Source organism: Argiope bruennichi, chromosome 5, assembly GCF_947563725.1.
Source record: "Argiope bruennichi chromosome 5, qqArgBrue1.1, whole genome shotgun sequence".
Classification (NCBI taxonomy): Eukaryota; Metazoa; Arthropoda; class Arachnida; order Araneae; family Araneidae; genus Argiope; species Argiope bruennichi.
This window is the reverse complement of record NC_079155.1, coordinates 90,301,139-90,324,394: the sequence shown is the minus strand read 5'-3', so window position 1 is coordinate 90,324,394 and position 23,256 is coordinate 90,301,139. Positions and strand designations below refer to the sequence as shown.

The following is a 23,256-nucleotide window of genomic DNA, read 5'->3' as shown; positions in this document are numbered from 1 at the left end:
ACACCACACCAGCGGGAGGACGTTTGGTCATGACGGATTTAACGTGCAACAGACCCCCTTACACGACGGTTCTTCGGTGGAATCGGGTCACGAACCTAAACCCCTCCTGTTCCGAGACCAAGACCTTACCACCAGGCCACCGTGGCCCCTATGGTGTCTGGTGACAATCCTCTACCGATGGCGGGGCTCACTTCCCATCGCCGGTAGGGAATAACCTCCGTGACCGGTGATGGTTCTTAAGACCCAATCTTAGTTCTCACCAATACTGTCGCATCGGTTCAGTAACTCGGATTTTTCCGCATGCCTACGCGCAAATAGGAGTAATCAGCTCTGATTAACTTGCATCTATACCTCACTGAGATAAAAGTCTCATATCTCTAGTGACGTAGGTGTGATGTAACTTCAAGTTTGAATTTTAACGTAAAAGAAAAATGTGATCTGGGGACTTATTACCTCAAATGTTCTCTGCTTTTGTATATTGCTTAAAATACGAATAAATATTATAAATAAATATTTTTCATAATTAGAAGATAATAGTAATTAGTTGGCATGAAATTAATAAGCATAATTGATGTACTCTGTTTATTGGTAAGGAATTTTATTCAATATAATATTTTATTAAATAGCTATATGTCATCACCGAATGACATCGATTTATATTCTTCCGAATAAAAATTAATAATTTCAATTACTGTCTCTAAAAGGATGCAAATTATCTGCAATTCATTTGTAGTTAACATTATTAGAAAACCTAACTGAAAATATTGAAACTTTCTATTCATTCATTCATTATTAGTTTTCCCAAAAACACTTCCCATTTATATTAATAGATAGATTAGCATTTCAGATGTGAAGCAAGAATCTTTAATTATGCAGAATTTATTCCATGAGATAGCAAAGTAACCATTTCATAACAAGTGTGGACAATTTGTTAATGACATTTGAAGATGGATTACTTCATCTATTCACTTTACGGATAATAATCAGGTAGTATTATTTGTGAGGAAGTTATTATTATAAAGTTTGTGGAAGAGAACTTTTCTAAGCGTCTGTTACACTATATTGGAAAGTAATTACTATTATAATTAGAATAAACCAAGAAGTAACTATTATTTGAGATAGAGTTGAAATCAGAGTAATATATATGGGAAAATTAAAGAAATTAATTGAAAATCTCAAAATATTTCGAAATGTGCATATCTTGAACGATTTTCTCTCTTTTTTTTTAAATTGGAGAAACGTTGGCAATTCTTAAATTGTGTTAAAACTCATCGACAATATATGAAAAATTTCCTTATTTCAATAAAAAAAAAATCAGAAATAATAAAAAACAATCCTCTCGGTAGCTGAAAGGCAAAGATAGATTCCTTTAGATCTCAGTTATTATATGGCAAGTTAAATTGTTGATGCTAGAAACAGTCAAAATTAGGGATTGACAATCACTTTTCAACCCCTAAGATATTGCAGTAATAAAAAACATTTAAATACAAAAGTTTCTCGCCTTAATACTGCGCTAATTTGGCTAATTGGACTTATTTTGCTATCTTCACTATTAAGAAAGTGTAGCGGATTGGAATGCGCGTGGAAAGAACCTGGGACCTTGTGGTTCGCAGTCCAGTAACATAACCAAGATACAAAAGCATATGCTAGTATAGCGTAGTTGTTAACTGGCTTGTATGATATTCATCACAGACTTTCCCTCCAGTGAGTCGGAGGTGAGACGAAATATATGGCTGTTGAGTGGAGATGTATTTTAGTTGTTATCTAATAGGCCTGTACCCAGTTGAGTAGCGCCAAGCGTTATGGCGAGCGTGCGTGTGGGTGAGTGGTCGCTGATGCTGCGTCAAGCGAGTCTGACGACTTTGGGTTGCCGCGGCCTTTTTTGTGTTGCTGCGTCAAGTGCGTGAGGATAGAACCTGGGACCTTGTGGTTCGCAGTGCAGTAACATAACCAGGATACAAAAGCATATGCTAGTGTAGTGTAGTTGTTAACTGGCTTATATGCTATTCACCACAATAGTTAGAGCGAGATAAATATTCCAAACCCCCATTTACCCAAAGAAAAGTTACGAATTCTCCCGAGATTTTTACATTTCTTACAACATGTTCCAAGCCAGTTAAAATCCAAACAAAATCACTATAACAATCCTGTTCACAAGATAACATGAAAAAAGCATGCGCATTTATATATAGTATATATTATATAAACTTTTAAACGAAGGGTGGTTTTGTGCTCTAGAGTTATAATCGGTGAAAAACAGAAGAAATTTTCCCGAATTTTTTTCATGAGAACCATTGTAATGGGTAGTCTTTCTATAGGAATCTACCTAGAAAGAACCATTAATTTTAACTCTATTTTAAAAAGTATGAATAAAGACTGAAACGTTAAAAAATTTCTAATTAGTAACAAATATATGAATCTCCCTTTCGTTAAGTAACACGCTTTCTGGTTCTCACGCAAAGTCGTTGGAACAATTCATTGTCTTTGCTCATAATGAAGTAATACAGAACTAGGATCGTTTCAACGCTTATATCAGTAATGACACATTTGTAGTAGGTTAATGTAACTATAAAAGAAGTAAAAGCTAAATATATAAACGTTCAGAACTATATAAAAAAGATTGAATTGCCCAAGCACCACAACATGTTACACCATATTGTTCTATATTACGTTACGTTATTTAATATTGCGAATATTATTACAATATACACTCGTGCAATGTACTGGGTTATGAGCATCAAATTTGCTCTAAAGCATAAAGCATTTCCTTAACACTTACAGCTTACTACGAAAAGTTTTTCAATCCCTTTCGGCAACTTTCAGGCAAAAGTAAATGAACTGAAAGATTAGCACCTTCCTTTTCAACTTATCTTAATACTAAACTTATATTAAGGAGAGAAAAAACCTTAATACAAGTATTTAACATAATTAACGCTAAATAGCATTTTAACAATGGTTAAATATTTGTTATTTTAAAAACCTATGACTGTTTTATAAAAAATCCTGCAAAAAAATTTAAAATTCGAGACTAATCTTCATTACTATCACATATATTAAACATCATGTTATTACTTCCGAAATTCGTTGAAAAATAATTTTGAATCAGAAATAAAATTATCTGGATTGCCAATCATCATAAAATTGTACAAAGTCTCTTTTGCCATCGATTATTTCTTAATTTCATTTCTACTTCTTAGTATCAATAGTGGATTGCTTTTCTACCGAATTGTTTCAATTTTAAACTTTCAATTAGAATAGGCCATTTGAAATGCTGAATTATTGTTTTTTAAATTTCTTTCCTATTATTTTTAAGGCCGCAATAGCTCGTAATTTCATTAAACAGAAAAGCAAAAACGTATTTTAATACACGGGGTAATTCAGAATATTTACAATATTTTATTCTGACGTAAGTAGCAACGTATAGACTAAGAGAAACACAATTTAAAGTGTGTAAATTATAATTTTTAATGATGTGCACCTTAAAAAAATTATATAGGTATATGGATTACCTTTCGACTATAAAAATCAAGACCAGGTAAAGTACTTCTTCAAATTAATAGATTTTTTTTTTACTTCACGTGTATGAGCGTACTTGATTTAATGATAACATGTTTAATGTTATTCTTAGATCACCAAGCATTTTTATTCTATGTTTTTAAAGAATATAAAGAGATAAAATTACAAAAGGCTTCTTTTTAGAACAGTGAGTTCTCTGGAGATGCATTAAAATTCCAAAGTGCAAAGCATTATAATTATTTAACACATACTCTATAATCGAAAAAAATTAAAGAATATTTTAATTGGGAAAACTAAATATTTGGTCTTTTAAATGAAGCATACTAATTTTCTGCAAATAATAAATGCTATGCAAACATAGTCTTTATATATTAAAATAAGTTTATTTCCATAACATTATTAATATGAAACAATATGAAGTTTCAGATTTAAAAATGGAGGGAAAATGAATGATTAAATACAGAAAGAAATATCATTTTCTGATATTACGAAATTATTATAAATTTTTGAATGAAAACCCAAAAACATCGATACAGCATCTGCAAACTTTTAATCAAGATAACAATAATTTATATATATTAATATACCACTATAAAATAATTTATATATATTTCAAAATAATTTTAATAGGCCTTTGATTCTATTCCTACATAAACATGATAGATTCGAAAAACTACATTTAAAATACCAAGGGCAAATTGTTTGGCAAATTCGTGACACGTCATTAAAATAGAGAAATTTATGTACCTATAATATTGTTTTAGCACTTTAGAAAGGAGATAATGTTTCTGTAAAACAGACCGATTGTTCCTGAAGATAATAGATAAAGAAAGCTTCATCCTCACATGATAAAAACGATATGACTAACTAAAGAGATCGACCTAGGTAAAAAATAGCAATTGATATTAGGTGCTGAAATATTATTTTCAACTCCTTGACATCTAAGGAGTTCAAATTATTTTAAATGTCCATTTAAAAATTATTCACTATGATAAGATGATAGTTTGTGGAATTATTTTTTTTTCCATTTCAATATAAAGGGAGATACAATGAAATAAACTGTAAATACATTTTTCCCTCCAAAACTGACTCTTCCACAAACCAGACTAGATTTTTATTTTCCATCGAATATAATCTTCATATCTAAATAAAATTATTGCTGTTATCTTGTTCACAGCATAACATAGTCATAGCCGTATATAAAATTTTTCGTCTCTCTTTCTCTGGGTAAAATATTTCTAAAAATAAATCAGGGGGGATTATTAGCTTGGACATTGCAATGTATCGTGAAAAATGCATTTTAAGTTTTGTCAGCTTTTGTTTTTTTGATCATAAAGCCCTGTTCTTCAAATCAATATATATTAAAACGGCCAAGAAGACCAAAGGAACATTCCCCCAGCATCTTCTATTGATCTTATTTCATCAATTTTTCTTTATGTAATAGCCCCTGATCGTTGGATATAATATCAATAGTCATTTGCCATTCCTCAGCCTCGAGAGAAATTTGAAAACAGTACATCTCTGTATATTCTCTATAGAGAGAAATCACATCTGAGTGCTTCAGGCACAATCAATGCATCTATACGAAAAAAGGTTTATTTAATAAGCAAGTTCATGATCCGAGGTTAGGTCATTAATAATGTCCTCCACTTCATCGCTTTCAATTTCGAAAGAAATTACTATACAAGGCCATTTTAAATTAAATCAATTATCGCCTTTTTTATATTTTACGAAATGAAATCCTAAAATTTTACAAGACGTCAATAAGAATTCTGAGATTATTAATAATAGCATATGATTTCTCTGCTACATCTATATATTTTACAATTCTAGTTCTTGTAGACTATTAATTCACTAAATAAAGATATATGCATTCGGCATGCATGAAGATTTACTACTACGCACATTTACTAACTAATAAAGAAATATTATCAAATTTGAATCCAATTTCATCAATTAAATTATTTTACTTTGCTTATTTAAAACAGAAAATTATATTTTTAGCAAGTGCAATATCTCAGGGAACCAGAAATGTTTTTGCAGATATGCACTAAAATGTATATTTCAAAAAGATGAAAAACATTTGAATAAACGCAACTTTGTCGTTTTATATTATGAAAAAAAAATCATTATCTCCCGAAACTATTTATCCAAATTTATATATTTCATGTTTGACAAACACTCGAGTAATAAAAATGTTAAAAAATGCAAGATGATCCATTTGAAAATATTATTACAAGCAAAAAATAAATATAACTACAATTTTTTGGAATGTTCCTATTTCTTTTATAAAACACCAACGTTCATATTTGATAGTAATACCTTTTACTGTATGAAACGATTCTTCCAATAAAAAATAGTTAAGTATTGATTATTACCTTTCGAGTACTTGCGACAACGATATATTGTATTCAACTTTCGAAGAGACTGCATCTTTTCAATAAATATTTCTAACATGTCATTTCTTCTGATATATATGTATATGAATAATATAAAAGAAGGAAGATACAAGAAACAATTTAACTACAGGTATATAAATGAATGAATATTTGATGCAAAAAGAGAAAGAAAGATAACTCTATTCACCAGTTTTATTATCTTGGCAGCATAAGGCAAAAGTGCGAGAAGAAAGATACAAGATAACACCAGATAATTGTAATATATATGCATATTCATGCAGTAAATTGAGTCTTGAGTGAAATATCATGAAGTTGATGTGGTGTGGAATTAGAAAATAATATGTGGTTTAAAAGTCATGGTGGCTGGGGGACATTATATAAATTTTTGAAGTCCTAGCCAAAATAACACTATGCTTTCTTCTAACCAAGTTGTTCAAGAGCAACAAATAAAATTAGTCAAATATAATGGAGTGATATCATACTTTTTCTGAAAGCTCTGCTAATAATAAAGACGAATGTGTATATGTATATGTGTTTTGGTCTATAGGATAGACCATCTGTTTTAGAAATGCCAAATTTGGCATAAATAGGTTTTGGTGTGTGAGAATAAGCTTTTCAGAAAAATTGTATAAAATTTTCTTTTATTGATAATAAAAAAAATAAATTCCACATAAGTAATACAAAATAATTTTTACACTACTTAATTGTTTTTTGTCCTCACTATCTTTTAAGTATAATCAATTGAATTTTCGTGTAAACTTGTGTGTCTTTTATAATTATTCAAAAAACTGTGTATGCATTTTTTTTTTAATTTACATTCATGGTAGGAAATTTTAAAAAATTCCGCTTTTATTATTTCATTAAATATTTAATCAGGATTTTCTTCCATTGACGAAAGGTAAATAAGAAATATTTTGTTTATTATCTAATATAGTATAGTATCTAAGTGGTTAATATCATGTATAAGAAAGTGAAGTTACACTACCACAAAGGACAAAGTGCAAATTAAAAATCGATTATCCAAATAATAATAAAAAAAAATTAATGACACCATCATACAATAATAATTGACAGCATTGGGAAAGTTCAACAAATGCTAGACTGCTAAAGCAACACGACATCAGATTTCCATTTTTAATTTGATTATTAAAAATACTTTGTTGAAGAACCTATGAATAATATCTGCATAAGATATCAAACAAATGTATCGTTACCACTAATACTGCCGAACCAGTTGATCGCACTAGTCGGCTAGTGAAAACTATATTATATATCTCAAATCCATTCACACTGAAATACTATCAAGAAAATTAATATATTTGGCATCATTCTAAATACATAAAAGCTGAAACTAGAAATATTTCGATCGAAATTCTCCAAGAAGAACGACATCGGATTTAAATTCAGCAGCCATCCAGATAAATAGGAGTATTTTACGGCCTAAACAATAGAATCCGAAATATGCATCTCTTATGAAATACCAGGTTCATAAACTATGAAAGATCCTTCCGTGTCACTGGATGGAACTACTGGTTTAGATGACGCATTTCTTTGTGCTGGAATGAAGAATGATGCCACTGTCTACACGAAAGCCAAGACTCCGTTTGGAGAAAACGAGAACTACTAGACTAAAAGCATTTCTCTCTTGTTATTTCGGCTCACGAGATATATATTTATATATGCAGCTCATGTATCTTTCAAAATAGTTTTGTTTCAAATGTCAGATATATATTCTATGAAAATGGAAGGGAGTTTGAATTTTAAAGTGATAGATCTATCTATAAATGTATCATCATTGCAGGAATTTCTAATTTTGTTATCTCGTACAAGGCGCTCAGGCTAGTTTAATTTAAGTGCAACTAAGAAAGATAACAGCTTTTTTTCCTTTCAATAATCTAATCATAAGGGTTTTTAATCATCCCGCAGATAGTTTTATTCTTTTATCATGTTGGACCACCATCTGCTAGATCATTAGTTGTATTGACGATCGTTACCATCATTGAAGGGATTTCGAATTTTCTTGCTTCGTCAAAGTATGTAGGCTAGTTTAATTTAAGTACAACTAATTTAAGTACAACAATCATAAATCTAATCAGGAGGTTTTAATCATCCCTCAGATAGTTTGATTCTTTTATCATGTTGGACCACCATCTGCTAGATCATTAGTTGTATTGACGATCGTTACCATCATTGAAGGGATTTCGAATTTTCTTGCTTCGTCAAAGTATGTAGGCTAGTTTAATTTAAGTACAACTAATTTAAGTACAACAATCATAAATCTAATCAGGAGGTTTTAATCATCCCTCAGATAGTTTGATTCTTTTATCATGCTGAATCAACATCTGCTGGATCATTAGTTGTATTGACGATCATTACCATCATTGAAGGGATTTCGAATTTTCTCGCTTCGTCAAAGTATGTAGGCTAGTTTAATTTAAGTACAACTAATTTAAGTACAACAACAGAAATCTAATCACGAGGTTTTAATCATCCCTCAGATAGTTTTATTCTTTTATCATGCTGAATCAACATCTGCTAGATCATTAGTTGTATTGACGATCATTACCATCATTACGTATTTTGTTATTTCGAACAAAGTGCATGAGCCAGTTTAATTTAATTGCAATTAAGAAATATAACATATTTTTTAATATCTGATATTTAAGCTTGATTTTTTAATCATCCACAGATAATTTTATTATTTTATCCTATTGGATTACTATCTGCTAGGTCATTAATTGTATTACTCATAAACGAAACAAGAATAGGTGACTCCAAGAATGAGAAAAAAGGATTATAATACTGCCACCTATATTGTTAAAAGGCGGAGAGAAAAGTAATGTAGAAATTTTCTGTTATCTTATTTCTATTAAAACAATACAAGTAAAGCTTTCTAAACTGGCAGTTTAAAGAAAAATATAGATTTTTACATTTTAATGGTTTAAATAATTCCATTATCTTCTTCCATAAAACTTTATAAATAGGATAAAAATGCTTAACAAATTTTTACAACTGACAGTTTTCATCATCCAAAGCATCATGCAAACGATAAATATTATTTTTTTTTAATCATTGCCAAATAAAGAAGCAGTGACGTCCGATCGCTTCAGTTTAGTGACACAGAAGGAGAAGTCAGATCGGAAGTAAAATGCTTCTATGTAAAGCACAAATGTAAAGAAATACATAGAAATAAAATACTTTTATATTCTTAATTTAGAAATTAATTTTTTAGAAATTATTTTAATATACATAAACCTTTCATTGCATTACATCTTTTAGCTCAACTGCCGTTTTCCGAAGTAAGTCATGAACTCTTGAAGATAAAGGATCTATCAGTTCATTCTTTCATTCATTCATTCGTTTTAAGTACTGTTAAATAACCACTTTAAACAAATAAAGTTCCAAAAAATTTGAATTTTTTTTAAGTAGTGATAGAAGGAATAGGATTGTTACTGTATTTCAAAAGCACTTGTATTAAATTTTAAAGTATTAATAAAAAATAAAGAAAAATAATGGCCATAAAATATTTTGGATTCATTTAATAGGCAAATTTCTGAATTTTAAAATAACATTAATATTTGTCCTCTAATTAGCTTTGAAGTTTATATAGAAAAAGGACAAAACACCGATTCATTTTTAATTGGCCCTTTTTTTTATCTGAACTAAATTTGCACTTTGGAACGTTGATATTAAATGTATAGAATTTGGTTTAAATTGGCCCAGTCATTTAGGAGATGTGAAATATACATGCACAGTTACAATACCATATTTATATTAAGAAAAGTAAAGAGTATCTTCTGAAAAAAATGTTTGGAGTTTAACTTGTGATAACTGACTTTTAAATTAAAAAATATTCAAAATTATGCTATTTTATCAATTAATTTATAAAATAAAACGTGGCAGATATATATAACAGATATCGTTAAGAGTAAATCAAAAGTGGCTATACTTACCAATAATGGTAAAAATATCTCAGAATGCTCAGTCATAAATAAACTTATTACATTATTTCAAAAATTTTATAATAATTTTCTGGAATTTTTTTCTGTATAAATTCATAAAATTTCTGAGCATTGAATTTAAATTTTTAAATAAACTGGATTTTATAATTTTTTTCGGGGGGTCGACAGGGGAATTGCTGCTTTTAACAAAAATTAAATTTTAGCATCTTAATATAATTCTACTGATAACTTTATAATCATTTTTAATATTGAGAAATTAACAAAATATATATAAATTACAGAATTTGAACATTCAACACCAAAAATGTATTCGAAACATATGCTTGAAATCTTTAATAGGAAGATATAAAAGCCTTTTACATCAACAGTTTTTATTACATTTCAAAGTTTCAAACTACATTTAAAGGAAATAATTTCAATAAGAGATACGAATAATTAATTATAAAAATATTTTCGATATAATGAAAAGAATACGAACTTGTTAAATTTCCAAAACATTTTTGTGAATTGAAATTTAATAACATAAATTATTACCCACTTCGTTATGGGAATACTCATGATATTTAATGGGCATTGGTAAAAAACTTATCACTTTTGAATTTAATTATTTTTTTATTATTTGATTGTTACTTAACATGTTTTTTTATTAATATTATAACTTTTCTAGATCATAAATATACAATTATATTATTTATCACTTTACCATCTTTTTATATTGTGAAATTAAATCTTTCGTTGAGGATTATATTTGTCTAAAGGGTAAGTATAATTATCATAGTATACAGACAATTAAATGTAACTGTTTTTGTCCGAAATCTTCTTTCTCTTTGAGAATGCAGCATATGATTTCAAAAATACTCGATAAATAAATTTTTAAATATTCATATACTATCAGAGTAAGAAAATTTATACAATATGCTATGTATTAAATTAAGCCCTTGTTTAAATCTTTATGCCATTTCATATATCATATTAAATTATTTAATATCTACCCCATCGGAACATTTTATTAATAAATTTTTCCTTCTGTTCTGAAAAAAAAAGAAAGAAAATATCTCATTTCAATATTAATAATCTTAAAGAAGTGCCGGACAGTTCTGAACTGGAGATTTGAAAGGAAAATTTAATAAAATATGGACATAAAGAATCGGATCTTTGGCGGAAATACTTCTTTGACATCCTTCAAGAAAACTCTCCATTAAGAAAAGACTTGCTAGGTATAAAAATGGATTTCGTATACGTGAGACTTGAAGACTTTAGTCATCACCGTCAGAAAGTGTCTGACAGCAGATGTCAGAGGCTTGTATTATATTTTTTTGGGGATGCGCATAAGAGGGTTTTTTTCCTTTCTTTTTTTTTTTCAATTCCATTTCGCGATTTCTTGAGATATATTACATCAGACTGCATACATTAATCATTTTGAAATTCTTTTTCGTGACAAATCGAAGATTTTAAAATATCTGAAGAGTTTTGTTTTTTATGATTAATTTTGTCGCAGTGATACACTTAAGTGTTTTAGAGAGATTTCAGTCTTCTTGTTCAATATGCAGTGAAATGAACTTGGTTGTGGTTAAACTACTTTAAAAGTACCGACGCAAACTATTTTTACAGACATTTTCCAGTGGGTGCAAGATGAAAATCATAAATTGATTACCCTGAACACTTAGAGACACACGGGAAATTCTGAATGACCGGACCATATCAACAGTATTGGCGGAAACTAAAGTTGGGTCTTGAGAGCCACCAGCTATTGTACAACCCTCCTATGGAAAGCACGTCCCGTCATTGGTAGAGGATAATCGACCCTACACCATTTCTGCACCCACGTGATAGGCGAGAACCAACCGCTATTCCGATTGCTTCTCATGCCTGATATGGCTGGATGGTAGGTGGAAATTCTAGCACGCTAGTTAACTGATTATGGAGTTTTTTTCCATAAGAAAACAGGAACATAAGTATCAAAACACATACAAAATATAAACAAATACATAATTGAAGACATCTACAAAACATCCAAAGATAAAATCGTAATTAAATAACAGTATTAGTATAGTGGCTTATAAAATTTATTCATATATAACGTGGAAGATGGAAGTATGTTCTTTGAATTATTTTTTTGAATGTTATTTAGAATTTTAAATAAATAAAGGTTAAGCTGCATTTCTAGGTTTTGCGTAATAACTTTGGAAAATAATATTGCTTTAAAATTATTTCGTACCGTTTCAGAATTTTAAGATTATGCAAACTTAATAATTGTGAAACGTTTTCCAAATTTTTTAAAACTACTTTTTTTGCCTAATTTTTTAACAGTTGTTTATATTGTTGGCATTCCTTTTTTTCTCCTAAAGTCTCTGTAGAAAATTAAGTAGCAGATTCAGCAAATAATTCCTAAAATAAGAGTTAAAAAGTCTTAAGCAAAAAAAGCTAAGTTAGAAAAAAGTCATTTTTGTGTCTCAAGCCCAACTTATGCTAAACTAACTTTTTCAACTAAAGAAAAATAAAAATCAATGCAAAAATTAAATAAATAAACATTTTTTCAGAATAAAAATGTATGATTGCGAAAGCACAAAAATAATTTTAAATGACTGTCGAACATTTCAAGTTAGTTTTGTGTTACCAATCTTTGATTCACTATCCTTTTTCTAATCGCGAATGATTACAATCCAAATATATGTGCAATGCATATCTACTTTTCTGGACAAATTCATCACTTTCTTTTAGAATTTGCTTATTTTAATGATGCACGTCTGTAATTTATAATTTGTATTAGCATATATTTTGCATACTTTTTTTTATACTATAGCAAGTTTAAATTGAAATCGTGATGAATAAATCAACAATTAAGCATTAAAAATGATCAAAAAGTAACTTACCACTGCCGGACTTCTTTTTCGGTAACTGCAATGAAAAAAAGAAAAATCAGAATTAATTTTTTTCTATATTATTTAAATAAAACTAAAACAGATATTGAATATTTGTTGAAAATATTCATAATAAATGATAATAAAAAATCTTTTAAGTTTAAAATAGTGACAGGCATTCAAATGCTTGAGTAGAAAGTTCAACACTAACTTAAATTTTTGTCTTCAACTTTTAATGAATATGGAGAACAAATATATTTTTCAAATAAATATTTATTTTTACTTATTTTTTTTTATTTTATTATAAAAGTGTACTAAATATTTTTATTCCTTTACACAAATTCATTTTTAAAACGTGTTTTTATTTCACAAATAAGTTTATTTTAAATAAAGAAATGCATTTTCTTTAATAATCTTAAAAGCATTTTCATTATCAAAGAAAAACATAGGAATTGTATGTTGTGTTTTTTCACACAAGAAAAAGATCGGTGAGATTCCAGACACAACATTTATTCCCATAATGCATTTTTCATGATTTGTTGCAAACGCAGCAGCATGAAAAACATAAATGAAAACAAAATTCTTTAAAAAGTTGCACGAATTTATTCTGTTTTAGAAGAAGTTTTGTATTTATTCCATGGACATTAGAAATAGATTATCTATGAAGAATTTTAAATGTATATTGAAAGTTACAAAAAAATGCATACAGATATTTTTCAGAAAGTGCAAACTAAAATTAAGGATCTTTATAGAATCAAATATCTCTATAACTTATCCATTTAAATAAATACTTTATGGAGTTTTGAGTTAATATTTTTTATTTAAAGAATACTTATATCTCTATAAATAATTAATTTAAAAATTTTATAAATTTTTGATTATAACTTTTGTATTTAAATTAAAAATCCGAATGCTAAAATTCATTAAAAAATATAACTCAGAAGCAACCTAAACATATGCACAAGTATTTATAATTTTATCCATTAAATATTAAATCTTAAATTAAGGATCTGCAATAAATTATACGTTTACTTCATTTGTCTAATGTTTCAATGATATATATTATATTGCATGTGCTTCTTAGACTGTGAATGTAAAATGCTCATTTACATCATGAAATGAACAAATTAGCTATTGTTATGGATGAAAAAATTTAAAATAATAGCTGTGTCATTTTAAATTCGATACAATTATTATTTAAAAAAGGAACATTTCATAAGCAGATAACTCATCTCCGAAAATGTTCCATAATTCGCCATTAACCACTTCAGGCGACTAAGTGGTTCTCTGGGAATATTCATTATGATTGATTTCAGATAAATCATTTAGATATTAATTTAGTTTTGTGATTTCGTGAAATTGTCTTTCATTAAAGTCATTTTATGTTAATTTACTTACTTTTGTTCTGTTTATTGAGTGCATGAACGTTTCTAATGGAGACAGTCCCATGTCATCATAATGCTAATAAAAACATAAATATCCGCTTCATCTATTTTCTAAATTTTGCGTTATTAGTGCTGCGTGTTTTATTTGTTTTGAAAACTACACAGATATTAAATAGGATCATCCTTTATTTTTTTACAATGAAAGAAAAGCACGGGATTAAATATTCAACAAAACAATGAAGACGGTTTAAATTCCAGGTGATAATGTAATCTATAGTTGGAAATTACTAGAAAATATATTTTAAAAAGTTTCTAAAACTCAGAAAAATTTCGTGCAACTATTGAATCGGTTTCATTAAAAAATAATTCCTCAAATCTTGAATCTGCTTAAAATTCATTCTAATAAAAGTTTCAAAAATATCGTTCTGGAGTCCACATTCCAAACTTTAAAACTATATGTGTGTTAAATATGGTAGATGTAGATAAAATGGTTTGACTTGGAGAAAGTCAACACAAGTATGCAAACATAAATTAACACACATTCATCTTTATTATTAGTAGAGATATAGATTATCTGCATATAATGACCTCTTAAGTTTGATAAATAATGATGACCGTTTATGCCATAATAAGCAAATTTCCAAGTTAGTTGTTTAAAATGTATTAAGAATGAACTTCATACAAAAATATATATGGAAAACATATGTTAAATAGCAGATTATTTCCTTCTGATTATTCAGAATTATATAATCATGTTCTATCTAATCATCGATCATTTTTTTACCTTATCCTAAGTCGTAGAATGAATTTCACATGTTATATTTAATTGCATTATCCAAAAGTGCAGATTATACATATCATTTAGCTTGATTGTTTGAAATAATTACCAAAAATTAAAAATTTAATAATATTTAAGTTATTTTTCATAATTCTATCACTGGATAATTTTTCAGAAGTTGATAATGGTTTGTAGTTAGTTTAATATCTGAATCGCAAATATTTCCTTAAAAAATTTAACATGCTCAGAAATTAAAAATAAATAGATTCACTATGTAAAAATATTAAAAAGTAGTTAGGGAAAAAATATCGTGTTTAAAAACTAGAAGTGGTAAAAAGTGTAAGAAATGAGATGCCTTTGTGGTATAACTACTAAAAAATGATCAATGTTTACGTATTGAATTAAATATTAAAATATTTTTTTTTAAAAAAAGATGATAATGTATGATTTATATTTTAATATATTATTTTAAATGTATTCGAATCCTAAGATTCTTTATAAAGAATTCTTATTTTTCGAAAAAAAAATATGAATTCATTTTTAACTTTATATATGGTGCTTTATTCATGTGATTTATTTTAAAAACAAATCTTTAGGAATCACTGAAGGAGGCCTGCAAACAGCAAATGAGTGATTTATTTAGAAGAATACGTGCGGGTAATTTATTATGTGAATAAATAAATAAATACTAGATTTAATTTTAAACATATTAACAAAACTTCATTGTTCACGAAAGTAAATTGGAAGATTTTGGAATTTGAGTGTTACAAAATAAAATATTACTAAATGATAAAGTAAAAAAAAATTATATGCATTATTCCCTTCTTTCTTATGGAATTGCCATTATTTTTTTGTTTTAGTTTCAATTGTCTTCTCTATTTAATAATGTAGTCTTAAAATGTCATATTTTATTTAAAATTAACCCTCACAATTCTTTTAAATTATTTATAAATGAGTCTTGAAAAATTGCATTTTATTTAAAATTAACCCTCAAATTTCTTTTAAATTATTTATAAATGTAGCCTTGAAAAAATGCATTTTATTTAAAATTTACCCTCACAATTCTTTTAAATTATTTATAAATGTAGCCTTGAAAAAATGCATTTTATCTAAAATTTACCCTCACAATTCTTTTAAATTATTTATAAATGTAGTCTTGGAAAAATTGCATTTTATTTAAAATTAATCCTCACAATTCTTTTAAATTATTTATAAAGTAAAAATTTACTTAAGTAATATCACTTTAAGGTATCAAAAAATAAATTATGCATAACCTCTCTTTAAATCAACACTGAAACTGATAAATTTGGAACAAGTAAAATAAATGTTTATTATGTCAAATAAGAATATATATTTACTTAAAGTATAAATATTAAAATGTGCTTTATATGTTAATTATATCCGCTCATATTTAATAACACAAACTTAAAACTTATTTCTGTATTCTCCTTTAGATTAGTAATAAAGAGACATATATATGGAATTTATATCTTAATTACCAAATGAATCCATCAGAATAATTTCCGAGAATCCAGAGTCATCGAAATATCATATTATTTCGTTAAAATTTGAAGAAAGAAATATTGATCTCTCAGGTTTTAAGTTCAGCATTTGCTATCGGATGGTTGATTTCCTCGTAAGTTATGTAAGAAAATAGGATAATCAAGACGTCCATTAACATCACAGTTCAACTCATTTTTAATTAGCTTACGCATTTGCAAAAGCAGTTGGAAGCATTGATTTTCGAGTTATTTTATGTGGCTGTAACGATAATCCTAAGTGCTTTTAATTTAATGAGCGACATTAGAATCTTTATCATTCAAATCCATACATGAATCAACTAAAATTTTTGTGAATTGAAATAAGGAAGGGTTTTGAAATTCTTAATTGCGTTCCAAAAAGAACAAACAAAATTTACTATTATGCTAGTACAAATCTGATAAATTTGTAACATTGCTTTTAAGAAGCGTTTAATTTACATTACTTTTTTTTCTTTTGTTTTATATTTATAACAAAATTATTATAATTAAAGTTCCTGATTAATTTAATTTAACTTTAGAACAATGACACAAATTTTAGATATATAAAATGATTTATCATTATATGAATTTCTTTTCATACTAAATATAGTTTTTCTACGAAGAATGGCTCCACCATCTTTATTTAATATAAAAGAGTCGAAAATTTTCTTTACAAATTTAGTGACTAACAAAGAATATTATAATACATGTTCATTCCAGTATAAAATATAATAATTTTACAAGCATCAGCTAAAATATCTATTTACCTTACTAAAATATATTTTACGAATAAGAAATCACACTTTCCATTAAGAAATCATTATAAACGTCTATTTGATTCTTTAAATTTAATTTCCTCATTAATCACTTCACTTTCAAATTTATCTAACTTCCTAAGTAGATAACACATTTTATTTAGGATCTTTGGTGTTATTATAACAAATAATAATATAAACTAAAATAATATAAACGGTTTTTAACATATTGATGTTTTACCAATTCAATTTTCATTTTAAATGACGTCATACTTCAATTTTTCAGATTTAATACTAAAGATACATAATAAATAAACAAAATAACTATCAATTATTCTGTCCGATTACCTGATTTTGAATAAATGTAGAAAAAGAAACGGAAATGGAAACATAATTGTTGGTTAAAACCAACGGAAACGACATTCAGTGCACTTAGTTTAATTCAAAATTATACTGGATAGTTACGAAAATTATTATAGTTGCTTTCGAAACATATAGGTATAAGCAAGCAATTTTATTACACATTCGTTTTGTTGTAAAATAAATAAAAAAAGATCACTGTATTCATTTTGAGTTATTCTTTATAATAACAGAATTAATTTTATGCAGCGATATTAAGTGATCAAAATTATAATAAAATAGGTACTATATATGAAAACGAAATTCGGAAGTACCATAAGAAAACTTTTGAGGTTTTAAAATCTAATATATTTAAAAATTCACACTACTTACTAAACTTTAATTGCTTTTACAAAACTTTTCAATTATAATCAAGCATTCAAACCTAACAATAACAAAATGTTAATTCAAATGAAACCCAGATTCCTCAACAGAGGTCCCTGTATATTCCAACTACATCAACATAATCTTCTAATTTGAAGCTATTCCTCAGATGTATTTTATTCCTATCGGATTGACATGGAAACTCATTAAAACGAGGTTTAGAATTAACTTAAACAGCTTAAAGGTTCGTTTGAAGGCGAGGCACTGTGCCCCACTTTGCAGTGTAAATCTTTGGGGGATTTATCGACGCGCTAAGTCACCATTATTAAATAACACTGGGCTTCATTCTCATTTACATCGGTATTAGTGAAGAAACTTATTTATTCAACAATTATAAGTCACAGATATTTAACTATTCCTCTGTTCTTTCAGAGGGGAGGGGGGATTTCAAAGAATATGCCGCTTATATGTTTATAAATTATACTATAGGATTTATCTGAAATTCTCGAGTTGTATTTAATTAATTTGGAAACCTCTTTTATTTTTTCCATTTATTTTTCATTATTAATGTTAAAGGTTAAACGAAACAGAAAACAGAACATTACACTTCATACATTTAAGGTATCCGACTAGGTTTGGAAACGTTTTTTTCAAAAACAAAATTAATGTTTACAAGACTTTTTTTATTAATATAAGAGTAAAACGATAAATAAAAGTGAAATTATTTAAATATACATGTAGTTTTAGAAAAAAAAGCATATTATCATGTAAATATTAGAATTCGTTTGAAAAACTAGGATTGCTCTAGAGATTTTTTTTTACTGTTTTCCTTTTTTCTTATAATATTAGAGGTGTAACATATCTTAGAGTGCAACTAACTATTATCAAAGAATTATATTCAAAAACAAAAATTTTATGTGCAGCATATGAAATGATCTATGAAATTTTGGAATTTATTTCATTAATATTTACATTAAACAATCATAAAACCACTTCCAAGGCATTTAACATCAAATTATTACATTCTGCATAATATAACGAGCACTATTCATAAAGTGCACTAGCATGTAATGATTGATTTTTGAGATATAACGTTATTCGTACAGCAGAATTATAAAAAATAACATTTTTCAGAAAATGCATTTACAGATTTTAAATGCTTATAAATAAGCATCACTTACATAAGAGAAGTACAAATTTGATTGTATAAACTGCGATCTTCCAAGGAACGTATATTAAAAAATATCATATTTTTGTCTAAAAATTTTCCAAAAATTGGAAGAATTAAAATGCCGGCAAGGTAAAAATATTTCATGAACCATCACTAAAAACAACTTTTGCAATTGAAAGTATATCATTTACATCGCTTATTGCGTTAATGGAATGAATTTATTCTGTAGGAGATCGAGCATTATGATCGGATAAGAGCGGAAGTATTATTATTAAGAGATATGATTGAAAATTCTCATTAATGTAAACAGACTTATCTGTGATAATATCAAGAAAAAAAATATTTATATCGAGTAAGATCAAAAATAATATATTACCTTTTCTGTTGGGAGCTACAGATTAGAGGGTTTATAAACAATTCTGCTTCAAGAGAAACGAGTTTAAATACTATTGATTAGCTATAATTATTTCTACAAGCATTGATTACTTCCCGAGTCTGAAATAAGGCCCTACGCTTTAGCTGAGTTCAAAATTAGAATTTAGTTCAGTTATATTAAGGTCCCGTTTTAAAGCAACACTAGGGCTATTTTGGGACGGACTTGGTAACTTTGAAATGCAGTCAGATGACGAGGACAACGCCTGAGCTAGCACCCTACTCTCCAAACTTCCACATTGCACGAGCGGGAGACTAAATTAGGAGGAAATGTGATTAATGAATAGTTTTACATAGTTATTTTATGGATATTAAATATTCTTGCATTAAATATTTTTTAAAAAGAAATCAATCTTTAATCTTCTAAGCTATTCATAGTTTATAACAAAAATTTAATTGCATTTTCTTGCATTTTTTTAAAATTATAAATATTTTAAAGTGTTTTTATCGAATTCAATCTAGCAGTAAATATATATCGGCAATAAATAACATTTTTATAAGTCAAAGTAATTTTGGAGGCAGCAGTCAAGTCTTTATAATTCAACTAAACCATGAAATAATATAATTTCTTTGTAAAAAAACGTTTTTATTTTATAAAAAAAAATTCAAAAACTGTGATCATAAAGGGTTAAAAATTGTAGCAGAATCATTCAGTTTTAATTAACTAGTCAAATGAAAGAATCGTAGTAATTATTTTCTTACTTAGTAAAGCAAAATCCTCATGTTAATTCATCCATGTCATTCATTTTCAATTTATGTTTCTGAATGGATTGAAAATAATTTCCTAAAAATAATACTAATATACCATTACACTCTCAAAAAAGGCAAAAATAAAATTGCTTATCGTCGCAAACTACTTCCATTAAGTGCCTTGTAATTTTAATTAATAATAACATCCTAAATGGGGCACAAAATCCTTTCAACATAATGAGCACTGTCGAGTTGAGTAAATCTTTCCCCGGATTTTACAACCATGGTAAAAATATTAATTGAATCACCCTCTTTGTTTCACATTAAATAAATGCAACATTAATAATGAATGTTCATAAAGCCAAGGTCATTGCCAATAATAATGTTAAATTATCGACAGGTGCTCTTTTCTTGACGTTTCAATACCTTGAGGAGGGGGTTGTGCTGAAATTCATCTCAGCATTCGATAGTTTGGTGTCTTTAAAAAGGGATTTATCGTCCGTATCTGATCTCGAGGCTGCTTACGTCACCAATCTCATGTTCCCATGACAACGGCACGAGGTTTGAATTCTTTGTTGAATTGTTACTATTAAACCAACAGAGGTTACATTCGCGGATGTTTAATGGGAGCTTTTAATTCTTCCGACAAGACTAATACCTGTCTTGGCGACACAACTCGTAAACTTCGTTGCTGATTCGGTGTTAAAAGACATCTGTAGTTGGTGAATACTAGCTCACAAGAGGAGTGATAATTTAAGTTCAACCATCTAACAACTTGTTAAAAGTTGGTTACTTATGGAATGAGTATGAATCAAATCCAAGAACGAATTTCAATATTCAGATGGATTTACTTAAAATTTTTACTATTACAATCATTATAAATTAATATATTCATATATAACAGTAACTATTACATTACATTTAATTGAAATGTGTATAAAGGGTGTCCCAAAATTAACACAAAATTGGAATTTGCCACCATTTGTGTAGTAAAGTGTTGGCAACCTTATTAAAAAAGACATTTGGCAGCTGATAGTTTAGGGTTAATAAAAATGGAGCGTTACACGATACAACAACGCAAGATTTGAATTAAATAAAAAAAAATAATAATAAGCATTTTTTTTCTTTAAATTGTTATATTTTTATTGAATCGTAAAGTACATAGGATAGGGTTATGTATTTAATAACGCATTGGGCAAATGTCTTCCATTGCTTTGTTGGCACATACGGAATCTTTTGCCGAAATTCTCTATGACCATTTTGCATAAATATGACTGAATTTCATTGATGCAGAGTTGAATTTCCTCCTTCAATGCAGGCATGCTTGTGGACTTGTTAGCATAGACCTGCGATTTTAAATAACCCTATGAAAAAATATCCAATGGCGTTAAAACACTCGATCTAAGGAAGCCAACTCCCAAATTTTTTAACTGTGGCCAGCCAGACTTTGATTATTTTTAAAATATTGTTCAACAATGAAAACACATTGATCTATCGTGTAACGCTCAATAAAAATCCCTAAATTATCATCATCCAAACGGTTTTTCCAATAAGGTTGCCAACATTTTACTACTAGAATGATGCGAAATTTAAATCTTGCGTTAATTTTGGAATGCCGTTTATCAATAGCTAGCCACCCTTAGAAGTCACTTTATTTGTTTAGAATATTAGCTTTCCTGCTGTTAAATATTGAAATGTGAAACTAATTTATTTAAAATTTTACCCTGTTATTTAATAAAATTAATAATCATGAATTTAATGATAATCATTCTATTATAAATTACAGAAAGTACGATTTCAAAGATGTACATACTACGAAGTAAAAGCGAAATGAAAATCGTATTTCGAAGTTAATTTCTAGGAAAAACAGCATTTCTTTAAAAAAATTACTTGTGTGCAATTGATTGGGTTTTTTGGAACAACCAATTTGAAATAAAAATAAAAAAAAAATTCAAATTAACTTTTTTTTTTTTTTTTTTTTTTTTTTTTTTTACAAATTCAGAATCACCGTTCGTTTCTGTGCCATAATATTTTTGGAAAATACATATCCAAAACAAAAAGAAAAAATTCTTTCCTGATTCGTAACGAGTTGTCTGACCTGAAAAAGTTAATATGAACTATCTTCTTTTTTTCCCCCTTGAAATGCAAAGTTTCAACAGTTTCGGAACAAAAACTATTGCCATGCATAAAGGCATTAATCCTTATTATATATAGAGAAATACTAGTTTTCAATATATGGGACATATTAAAGCCCAAATCAACTATTTAAAAAGGATAACAGCTCATCAAAATTCTAAGATGTTAAGAATTGATATTTACTATTAGATGTTTATCTTCCTAATTAATATGCTTTATGTTATTTGTAGAATATCATTTAGTATCTAGAAAATTAATTGACATACACGTTTTTCAACAGTGATAGAAAATTTAAGTGTCAATACAGAAATTTTTAATTATCATTATAATGTTTGTAAGCCCTATACGTTTTAAATTCCATTGCAAGCTGAATGTCATCAAATTTGATTGATGTGAACTTAATAAGAGCGCATATGCGCTCACAAAATGCTAATTGACTGTGGTCAATTATTATATATTTCATAATAATCCCACCAGAGTACATCAGATATGGAATTGCAGTAAATTGGTTGTTTATCTCTTCCCTGGTGAGTATAATAGTGATGGCAATGTTCTCTAGGACCATCCCTGAGAGCTGATAATATTTCTTTGAAGAGAGGCAGCGTATAAGCCGATATAATGAAGACTATTTTGCGTTCAACTTGAGATCTCAAAATATTGATATTTAAAATGGTACTTCATTCAATTTTTACCATGAAATCTTGTCATTTGCGTAATATCCTATGTGAATTAGAAATACCATATAATGGATTAAACATCTGTATTTAAATGAACCTTTTATACAACCAATAATGTCATGTAATCAAAATATTAGGAATAATGACATATAATTGAACTTTCTGTTAATATTTACTTCTAAAATTTCATATTGTTTACAAACCTTCATTATATTATAAAATATATTATAATATAAAAAGAGAAACTAAAT

At 27.6% G+C, this 23,256-nt stretch overlaps 1 protein-coding gene across 2 annotated transcripts in view; it reads right to left on the bottom strand.

Annotated features, from left to right (window-relative positions):
* The window catches only part of LOC129969310 (frequenin-1-like), a 421,518-nt gene that overhangs the window by 50,112 nt on the left and 348,150 nt on the right, over positions 1–23,256 (bottom strand). For both annotated transcript variants that reach the window (XM_056083825.1, XM_056083826.1), the window contains exon 2: positions 12,751–12,775. In XM_056083825.1, coding sequence (XP_055939800.1) covers positions 12,751–12,775 — 25 coding nt within the window. The remainder of the gene's footprint in view (positions 1–12,750; positions 12,776–23,256) is intronic.